Source organism: Parasteatoda tepidariorum, chromosome 9, assembly GCF_043381705.1.
Source record: "Parasteatoda tepidariorum isolate YZ-2023 chromosome 9, CAS_Ptep_4.0, whole genome shotgun sequence".
In the NCBI taxonomy this organism is placed as follows: Eukaryota; Metazoa; Arthropoda; class Arachnida; order Araneae; family Theridiidae; genus Parasteatoda; species Parasteatoda tepidariorum.
Genome location: NC_092212.1, coordinates 22,855,361 through 22,866,327, shown reverse-complemented (window position 1 = coordinate 22,866,327; position 10,967 = coordinate 22,855,361). Strand labels below are relative to the sequence as shown.

Genomic DNA, 10,967 nt, shown 5'->3' with positions numbered 1-10,967 from the left:
AACTGTAAATTAAATTAATAAAACGAAATTGTGAATTATATTTTAACTCAATAAATTGCTCTCTAAAAACATTGGAAATTAAATCCTTATGAATTTGTCAATGGAGTCTGTTCAGTGGAATTTGACGATGAACCTGTTCAATCAGAATGAGATGTCCAATACAACTGGAAAATCAGTTGCAAAGGGTAAATTTTTATAGCTCATAGATTCTATAGATATATATATATATATTTTTGGTTCAATTATATCTCGTTTTAAATTTTCATTTGTATAATTTTTTTTTTTTCATTTAGAGTGCTGATGAAAAAAGATACATAATTCTCTAACAAAAAAGGCTCAAGTTAAGCTTTTTTTACTGTCTTAAAATAATAATAATATTTAACAAAAATTAGGATTAAATTAAATTTTGAATTTTAAAAAGGTATATTTTATTATATATAACATTACTAAATTATAACTGTGGGAATACTTTTGTCATAGGAAATTAAATAAGAAATGAATTTTGTAGTTACCTTTTACAATTCAGATGAAATTGCCAGAACATTTTAATTTAAAAACTTAACTTTTATGTATGTAGAAATTATTTTTAGCATTAATTAAAAAAAAAAATCATATAAGAGGAACATTGAATATACTGTTTAATAAAATTAAATCATAATACCTACAAACAAACAATGAATCAGACAAACACCTTTAGACCAGAGCAACCTGTTGCAAAAACCTAATGGTCTTTGTTTTCCTTTTAAAGGAAAAAAAAAAAGTCTTTTTTTCTTAAAATAACTTTCTCATTCATTTGTCATAATTTAATGCATTTTAATGAAAAATGCTTAATTTCTTAAAGAATCCAAGTATTTAGTTATTAAAATATTTAAGAATTCTTTTTTAATAACTGTTCAAAGTTGGAAATTGTAGAACACTGCTCACTTACACTCTTTTTCGCTCTTTGTTAGAAGCAGGGCAATTGTGCCTATTCTAGGAGTTTTGATGAGGTTATTCAGATACTTGACACTCAGAGAGTATTCATCTAAAATAAAATTGAAGTTTTAGAGAGAGATTTCATAAGTAATAGATAGAGATATGAGATACCTAATCGATGAAAATATTAAAAAAAAGTATGTGATAAGAAAGCATGTATTAGAACATCTTGCCATATTTTAAAAAATAGCCCCCTTTCCATTAATGCAAGAATGTGAAGCTATTTGAATGATGTTTTGTTAAGGTTCATTTAAAGAATATTTGTTTTAGTTATACTTATTTGATTAAATAGGATAAATGTTGAGTAACTGATACATCTACTTATTGCATGCATTCTCAGTTCTTGTGTGGATCAGGTCTTAAGAAGACACCATACCGCGGAAGGGAATTTTCGTGGCAAATTCTCTTTCCCCTTCATTACTAATTTAAAAGNCTGAATCAGAGAACGATCGATCTCCAATCCAGTACCCCCAGAGGTTTTGATTTGTTATGGGAACGTGGAGGACTTTTGCGACTCGACAGATTTAACGTGCATCAGTCACTTTACTACACGGGGAGTCTTCGGCCGGCGGGGTTCGAACCCACGAACTTATTGCATGCATTCACAGCTGTTGTGTGGAGCAGGTCTTAAGAGGACACTATACCGTAGAAGATTTTTGTCACAAATTCTATTTCTCCTTCATTACTAATTTTAAAGAAGGAAAAGGTAAGTTCAGGCAAACCTAGAGTTTGTCATGAAATTTCAATTACTGAAAAAAATACTTCAAAATATTAAAATGCAAGCAAATTATTAGAAGAGAATTTCTCCGTTGCATAATCCTAAGTTATCATCTCATAATTTATTTACATTTGTATATTTTAAAATTTTCTTTTCAGTATTTGAAACTTCATGGCTTACTCTAGGTTTGTCTGAACTTACTTTTTCTGCACTTTAAATTAATAATGAAGGAGAAAGAGAATTTGCAACAAAAATTTCTTCCGCTGTAATTTAATTTCTTCTAATAAGAAATTAATTCAATTAAAAATTTTATTTTCAAATGTCGGCTTTTTGTATTTTTTAATTTGTGTAGCCTTCTTTAAAATTTAAATTGCATATTCTTTATATTAATAGTACTAGCTGCTTGTGGTATACAGTTGTTCCTTGTTATAAACTCACTGCTTTGTGACTCCAGATTGACTTATTCGACTGCCATTGACCTCCAAGTCATTCAAATTGTTATTTCATATCATGAATAAACATCACTTTACAGTTGCTTTCTCATTCTCATAGAGAGAATTTAAAAAATTAAAGGCATTACACATTTTAAGTACAATTCTTCTTCATACTTTGAGGCTGTGATATGGTGTCAAGGGACGTCTTTAATTCTCTCATCATTATGCATGATTTCGTTTTCCGTCTGTATTATGGGCAATTTATAATCCTTTCCCTATGTGTATAGATGAAAAATCGTTGCTGAGAGGTGGGATATAATAGGTCATATGCCAAATCATTTGAAAATTATATTTATATTACATCATTTCATATTTGAGGGAGAACAGCCAAATCATACAAAATTGAATTGTTTCATTATTAAAGTTAGGGAAAAATCTTTCAAATTTATCCTGATGATCTTTAAAGTCATATGCAAAAAGGGAATCATTATTATTTCTTATAACTCGTTTAAAAAAAAGTTGAGGGATCTCTTGAGTTCTTACGCTTAGTTAAGGAAAAAACTTAAAATGTTAACTCTGGCATTCTTTAATCTAAATTTAGAACTAAAATGCCCATGTGAATTCTAATTGTGGGAAAGCATTATGTTTTGAATAAAAAATTAAAGAGAATTTAAATAAAGAAATTACATTGAAAAATTAGTTAAATATTTCGTTAAACACACACACATATATATATGTATTAAAACCCTGTGTAAATGAAGTAAAAAAAATATTTAAGCGAGAAAAAAGAAAATATTTAATTTAGACCTGTCGAATCATGAACAAGAAAAATGAGGATAAAAACATTAAAACCTGTTTTATTGCTGTAAGAAACTAAGAAGTGGTGAAAGGGAATTAATAAAAACACCTTTAAGTTTCATCTGATAATCAAACTGGTTCTGCTGGCGTTATAATTAGGTTAATGAATATGGAATATCCTTTATATTACTCATAGAAAATGTTCTATACATTTTACAGGTATCGATTTAGAAAATAATTTTCATAAAGAAATATTGGATTTAATTTGATTTTTTAAACACATTAATCAAGAGATATATCAAATTATTAGAAGGGAAAGAAAACAAGAGTGCTAATCTTACTTTTTTTCTGTAGAAAAGTAGATACATTAACCATTTGCCAGGGTAACTGGTATATATTTTTTTATACTTTGATACATTATTATTATTACATGCAATAATAATAATGTATCAATGTATAATAGGAAAACATCCTCTCAAATATATCTCTAATCTGTACAAAAAAAAAAAAAAATTGCATTTATGATTTGGAAATTTCATTTACCTTTAATATCTAATTTTCCTATTGCTTTGAGTAAACTGATTAATAGTTGGCTGTCTAATTTGTATGTTAGGAACTTGGGAAGTTCTTCGGGCTTAATTCTAAGTAAGATATCAGCTCCAGCTTCATTGTCTTTATAGGCATTTTCTTGAGACCACATATTGATGAATTCAAATGGAGTCACCTATTTAATTACAAAAATAATTTGAAGCAGTGTTAAACAACTTTTCCAGATCACTCACAAATGAATTTGGAGGTAAATACTACATGAAGTAAATACTATAAGGTTATATATGAAATAGCATACTAGCTAAAAGACTACGATTTTGTAGATATTTATAGGTTGTCTATTGAAAGAATTCCCTTCGTCACTAAGCTTAAGGTCGCCTGCTTCTATGGAAACAAGAAGTAGCACAATGGACAACTATTCGAATTTTCATTTTGTGACGTAGCTAAGTTAATTGTTAACCGATCATAAATACAAAGCGTCCTCATAAAGTCCTCCTTTTTTGTTTTGTTCTGAATATAAACAGAAACCCATTCTGAAGTGGTATTCCTGTTCTCAAATATGTACAAAGCAGAATTTACCTTTAAGGAAAATATAAATACTCAAACGCTTCACATGAATGGCGTGGGTAGTTCTTTACATAGACAGACTGTACGGATTCTTTTGTCAAAATTTCTTTAACCATTTTCCGTAAATATAGTCGAATTTTGTCCATATTGCGTTCAATTTCCTCTTTTTAAGTGTGGATCATTATTGCTTTGTTGGCTAAAACCTTAGCCACGATCTTAGGACGTCAAATCATATGATTCGGGTGACTAATTCTGATAATCTAGTCTGGAGAGCCGTGATGGCTCAGGTGATAGAGCGTTGCTTTCCAATGAGGTGAACCGGGTTCGAATCTCAGCGCTGGCTGGTCGATACGAATTCCGCACGCAGCTACCAAAGACATTAGTGCTGACGTAAAGCGTGCTCAGTTGTAGACGTATCACAGATTAGAGTCCCCTTGCTGTCAGGCTAACCGTTGGAGATTTTCGTGGCTTTCCTCTCCATGAAACGCAAATGTGGGTTAGTTCCATCAAAAAGTCCTCCACGAAGGCAATTTCCCCCCAATACTTGATCCAAGAGTTCCCTTGTCTTCTAGATTGGGTTCAAAATTACAACGCTACGGCGTTAAACATTGGTAGCCGTAAACTCAAAATTGACTGTTCAACGACGGTTATACAATTAAATAAAATCTAGTCTGGAAAATGCACAATTCGGGGATCACCCGACAATACTCAACAATAAAAAAAATATTATTATTCTGTCCATTTTCAATAATCCTGAACTGTCAGTTACAGCTTTATTATAAGCAACAATTTATAGCATAAGGAGTGTACATTTAAATCTTGCACAATTAAACTTGGGACACTCTAAAGATAAACAAAAGCTACGTACTTTGGTTTCCACGTTTTGTTCTTTACTTTTCTCTGTCGGACCAGGAACATTTCTCTTATCAAAGTTACCAACTTCATTACTTATTTCAGTTGATTTAACTGTTTTATTCTCATTCGTATGCAGCAGTATATTGTCTTTAAAACTTCTAACGGCGTTACTACTGTTCGAATTTTCAGTAGCTTCCTCGCAACTTCCCTTTTTAAAATCCTGAACACTGTCATCAAGAACTTTTAGATCAAAAGATTTAATTTTATCAGTTGTTTCTTCAATTGAATTTAGAACATTAGTTTTAGTTTTGTCTCCTGTAAATTCTTCAGCATTGCAGGATTTAATTACTTGCAAATTACTGCAGTATTTCGTTCGTTTGTCAGGGGTTTGCGGTAATTCTTTTGGAGTCGATTCCTTATTTTGAGTTATCAAAAACATGTTCTTTACTTTCTGAGGAAGTGGCCGATCCTCGTTTTGTTCTTCGTTGAAATGGCAAAGATCATCTAGCATGATATGTTTTCTATTTTCACTCGATTCAATTTCTTCGATAGTTATTTTGGTGGCTGTTTCGTCTTCATTAAATGATTTCTTTTCATCAAGTGCTGTGCCTATTTCATTATCACTCGAGTCCAATTCTTCAATTAGGATCTTTGCTTCTGTATTTTTATTGCCCTTTTCGTTCTCCATTTGTTGCAACTGATTCTGTTTAGTGAAAAAAAAAAACATTTAAAAATAAGAAAATTATTTTTTGAGTTCGCCAAAAAATATTTAATAAAAGATATTTCTTGAACTACAATTAATTATGACTTAAATTTTAAAAATTTTTTAAAAAAAATGTGGATGCCTTGTATATGGAAGTTTTGATCAAGATTTTATTTATATGGGATATCTTTCTTTGAAATTTTATTTATCTTTTTTTTATTCCTCAAAAAAGGAAATAAAAGAACCTCCAGATTTATTTTGATTGGATTGCTTACTCTTTTTTCTTTATTTTAAATTTTTTTTTTTAATAGAAAGCTATTACAAAATCTATATGTAGATAAAGAGGACTATTACAGATTTTCTATAACTACGGAGTTTTGTTCTAATTAAGGAAATATTTTGGCAATTATTTAATTTTTCTTAAATTATTTTTTGCTAACCTCTCTGTGGTTTGTCAATCCCTTTGTTTGTTAATCCTAAACTTTTTCGCGCAATAGACAAGTCATTTCCCCCCTCGTAAATTGTATTCAGAGCAATATTTTCAATACTTAGATAAATTCTGGCTATGTAATCTTTACACAATTAAAAACATTGCAACTTATTTTAATGTTTGATCTAATTTGAATCAAAATCAATTATGTATAGCTCTTTTTTTCGGAAAATAACAAGAAAAATAATCGCTGTTTCTGTTGAAAGAAGAAGAAAAAAAAAGTTGGTTTCCTTGTCTAGGACATATGATGGTCCTATATGCTGAAGAATAGTATCAACTTTTTGAAACTCTTGAAATTTATTCACTATATCATAAGAACTCGCAATGGGAATGTGCGCATCAATTAAAAAAGTCAAATAAATTTATCGCTTTTATAATTTACAAATCAACAATTTTTACATACTTGTGCAGCTTGACAATCTGGGTCTATTCCCAGTACCAAATAGAAATCAATAGCCGCTAAATCATATAGACCAGCCTCTTTGTGAGCTAAACCTCTCCTATAAATAGCTGCAAATGAACGAGTAAAATATTTTTTACGGATTTCACTTGAATGAGTATTGAAAAAGAAATGTTGTGCGAGAAATTAAATAGATGCAAACCTTTTATATTATCCGGTTCCAGGTTCAATACTTCAATGCAATCTTTTACAGCTGCTTTATAATTTTTCAACTTGATATCTAAATAAAAATCTTTAAATTTTAATGTTTTTAAGTAATCTAAGTTTTTATTTAGATTAAATAAATTTTAGAGTTCTAAGCGTAATTTGAAATATACATAATACATTTAGTATCTCATATTAATATCTTTAAATTGATTAAAATAATTTTTGTAATCAGTGTTAATATCCTTAAATAATTTAGAATAGATTTGATATCTATGAACTAAATACTTTAAGCAAGTTTAAAAAACTAACTGCTAGGTTTTAGTTGAAACAGAAAATAATCATTCAGCTTTTATTATCTATGCAAATGCTATTCAAATCTATGAAAAATTTTGTATGCGTGTGCATTTTTTGATAGAAATTATAACTTAGGATTCGTAATTGCGCAAACGTTATCAATATCATATTTTATCATGAAAATATATAAACATTTTAAAAAGTTCTATCGTATAAAATTACTAGAAATGAAATTATGAGATAATTATGAAATAAAATTATGAGTAAATGTACAACGAAAGTCTCAAAAAGTGAAACATTTAAACTATGGATAAAAATGCGTAAGATTTTTTCCCCATTTATATATTTGATAAAAAGAATATTTTAAGGAGACTATAGAACAGAGGTCGCCAAGAAATTCGACTTTCGTTTGCAAACTTTTGAGATTAAAAAAAAAATCACATTCTTTACTAATTATTATTTTAATTTCTCCCCACTGTTATTTAAAAAAAATATTTCCTTAATAATTTATACAAACAATTTATACTTCCAAAAATTTTTTTGGCTGACCAGGTTTTGATTTTCTGCTGTCCGCCAGCTTCAATCCATTGTGCTACAACAATTCCCAAATGGTGTTCTGCGGTACCCTAGGGTTCGGTGGTCGCATTAAAGGGGTTCCGCGAGTTAGTACATTTTAGAACCAGTGATGAGTTTTGAAACTTCTGATTATATTTAGATCCAACCTATAATCCAAAATTTATTTAATCTTACGATTGCCTTTATAGGAAGTGAAATGCCAATAAAATAGAAATGACATTTTTCAAAACAAAACATAGCATTTCTAACAGCAATATATCGAACAAATTATGAAAAAAATAAGCATTTATAAAATATTGCATAGTATTTCCTATTACGTTTTTCAAATCAAAATAAAATAATTCTTTTATAAGGAAGTATGTTTCCATTTTCAACATTCATAGCAGTTCTTTTTAGTTTTCTTCTCGAAGTTAACTATAATTCGGCTTATTTTAATCATTTTCAGCTTATGTATATACATCAAAAACAATTTCATAACTAGACTAAAGATAGCAGAAGGACTGCAAATTCAACTCTCGAACATAAAACTACGAAAAATCTTCATTCCTCTAGTTAAATATTATAAAAATAGTCTTATAAGTTATGACGTTCACAATTACTTCCACAAACTTTATTTATCAAGTCGGATTTCCACCGAAAGAAGGTTGATTATTTAGGGTTAAGTAGCCGAAAAGAATTGGGACCCACTGAGCACAGAACATAGAATTCATGTGACAGTTTCAAATCATAAGAAAAGTTAAAGTTAGCTTCAAATTATTAAATAATAACCTAAATCTATTTATTAACCCTGAGAAAGAGATTCGTATCTTAAATAAAAATATAAAGGCGTTTTTCAATAATATATTCATCAATACCTTAAAATACTGTTTAATTATCGATATAAAATTCACTATACAGGTTAATCGTGTTCGAAACTTTAGCAGTCTTCAAATAAATAACTAAAATTTATTATTTAATTCTAAAAATTAGTTATAAATATGTTATTAATTCATTATAATTTAAATTATAGCATAATATATAAATACATCATAAAAGGTCCCACAGTGGACTGATCGTTAAGACACGGTTCCCAGAAGATCACCGAAGTCAAGCATCACTGGCTGCGGTCAGTGTGCGGGTGGGAGACCACTTGGATCAGTTTGCGTAGGGACCGAGAGTGTGTGGTATGGGTCCTCGTTAAACTTTTCTACCGTAAAGTGCTCGACTTCACATGCGGGTCGTTGGGTTACCGAAGCGGGGGTGCCATCCCCTTTGCAGAGAATCAAAATTGTGATGGCTTGTCTTCGGATCATCCTTAGGGATGTTTCCTAGACCGTCGCCAATAGCCCATTGTGCAGCTCTAGTGCGACGCAAATTAACAACAACAACAACATCATAAAAGAATATTTATGAATATATTCATGCATTACATAAATTCTTAACGAAAAATAATAACTTAAATCTACTTATTAAACCTGAGAAAAAAGATTCATATCTTAAATAAAAACGTTAAGTCTTTTCTTCCATAACCTATTCATCAATACCTCAAAATACTGTTTAGTTATCGATATAAAATTCATTATATTTACAGGTTAATAGTGTTAGAAATTTTAACGATCTTAAAACAAACTATAATTTATAACTTAGTTCTAAGAATTAGTTATAAACATATGATTCATTTATTAATTTAAATCATAAAAGAATATATTGAGACATCATAAAAGAATATATTCATGCATTACACAAATCCTTACATGCTTGTGCTCTGTTATTCAATGTCTTTGTTGTTTTATGAACAGATAAGCTACGAGAATAATATGTGACAGCTTCTTCATATTCTTTAGCCTTAAAAGCCTTTAACAAAAAGTATTAATACATTAACTCTTTGATATTGAACTCTAAGACTGCACAAGTAACTCAAAGATACAACATACGATAGTATTTATCAATTTCCATATTGCAAAAATCCTGATATGTGTCTTCATTAATGTTTAATTATATGGTGAAAAAATTGATAAACGTTTACAACCACCATATATATTATCTTAACTGAAAGAATATCGTATTCTCTTTATTTATTTTTTTTTTAAATTTTTGTTTTTCGGGAAATCAGAAATAGTTGGCCGTTTCTTTAAATTTCAAAGTTTGAATATCGGAGCGAAAATTCATGATTTTAATTAGAGTGCTAATTCCGTCATACCTTCTTGGATATGACGTCATAACATTATAAGAATGACGTCATATTTCCAATTTCTCATACATTTTAAGATACAAATTTACACTTTTTTCTGTAATTATGTACTTTAAGGATTTGGGGGTTGTTAAAATTACTATGTAGCATAGGTAGTTCCTGGAAATCATCCTCTTCATCTGTAGCCCTACCGCCTACTTCAGTCCATGGTTGTCTCCAATCTTCCATCGGGAATTATTCGCTGCTACAGTTCTTTAACGGTTGATCGCAATATTATGGAACGCTTTCTCAACTGTATCAAGAAATCTGATGTTTGTCTACCTCTTTTCCTTCACATTTTTGAAATGCCACTTTTTTCGTTAGGTTTAAATTATTGTATCTGTAGATATGTCCAAGTTATCTTAATTAATATACTTTTATAGTGTTTTCACTATGTTTGGTTCTCTGAATTCAGTGTGAAGTTCGTTATTTTAACTGATTCCAAGCATTATTTTAATTTGAGATCAGCAAATATTTTTCTAGATATTTTTCGTTCAAATATTAATAACTTATTTTCCTCAACTTTGTTCAAGTCCAGCATTCGATTCCATGTATATTTATTGGTTTTATAAATGTTTATCTTAGTTTTTGAGCTTAAGTATTTTGATTTAAAGTGATTTCTTAATCCATAGTTACATTTGTTTGACATTTAATCTGTTATTCTTTTCAATTTTAATATCATTATTTTTTGTTACAACTGAACCTAGATATTTGATCCGTCCAACATATTTAAAACTGTAATCTCCTATTATCATTGGTAGTATATCAGGTCTTTTGTGTGTTTCAGGCCCGTAGCCAGGAGGGGGGACCGTCGGGACAAATCCCCCCCCCCCAAATTCTGGGATTTAAACTTTTTAGTCTTTCTTTGAGCCTCTCAGTAAAAAGAAAAACAAAAACTGTCGAATCAAACCTTTTATTAACTAACTTTATTAAGCATATTGCGGGATATTCTGGTTTGTCCTAAGAAAGTAATCAAAAACTTTTCTTCAAATCCCCGTCGCATGTCCTTGTAAACTTTGTTTACAAATTGATTATAATTATTATGTAATATTAATTGAAAAATAATTATTATGTAATATTTTTTAATTACTAGTTTAACTTTTGCAAACAACAGAATAAACAATATTTGTTACAATGTTTTCCCCCTACTTTGCATGTCTGAAACTGTCCTTGCTTCTTACCATATCCCCCC

General features: G+C 29.5%; 1 protein-coding gene across 1 annotated transcript in view; it reads right to left on the bottom strand.

Annotated features, from left to right (window-relative positions):
• The window catches only part of LOC107440942 (Spag1 axonemal dynein assembly factor), a 30,269-nt gene that overhangs the window by 845 nt on the left and 18,457 nt on the right, over positions 1 to 10,967 (bottom strand). The window contains exons 8-13 of the mRNA XM_071185249.1: positions 9,300 to 9,399; positions 6,692 to 6,769; positions 6,493 to 6,599; positions 4,910 to 5,599; positions 3,469 to 3,649; positions 929 to 1,024 (exon numbers count right to left, since the gene is read on the bottom strand). Coding sequence (XP_071041350.1) covers positions 929 to 1,024; positions 3,469 to 3,649; positions 4,910 to 5,599; positions 6,493 to 6,599; positions 6,692 to 6,769; positions 9,300 to 9,399 — 1,252 coding nt within the window. The remainder of the gene's footprint in view (positions 1 to 928; positions 1,025 to 3,468; positions 3,650 to 4,909; positions 5,600 to 6,492; positions 6,600 to 6,691; positions 6,770 to 9,299; positions 9,400 to 10,967) is intronic.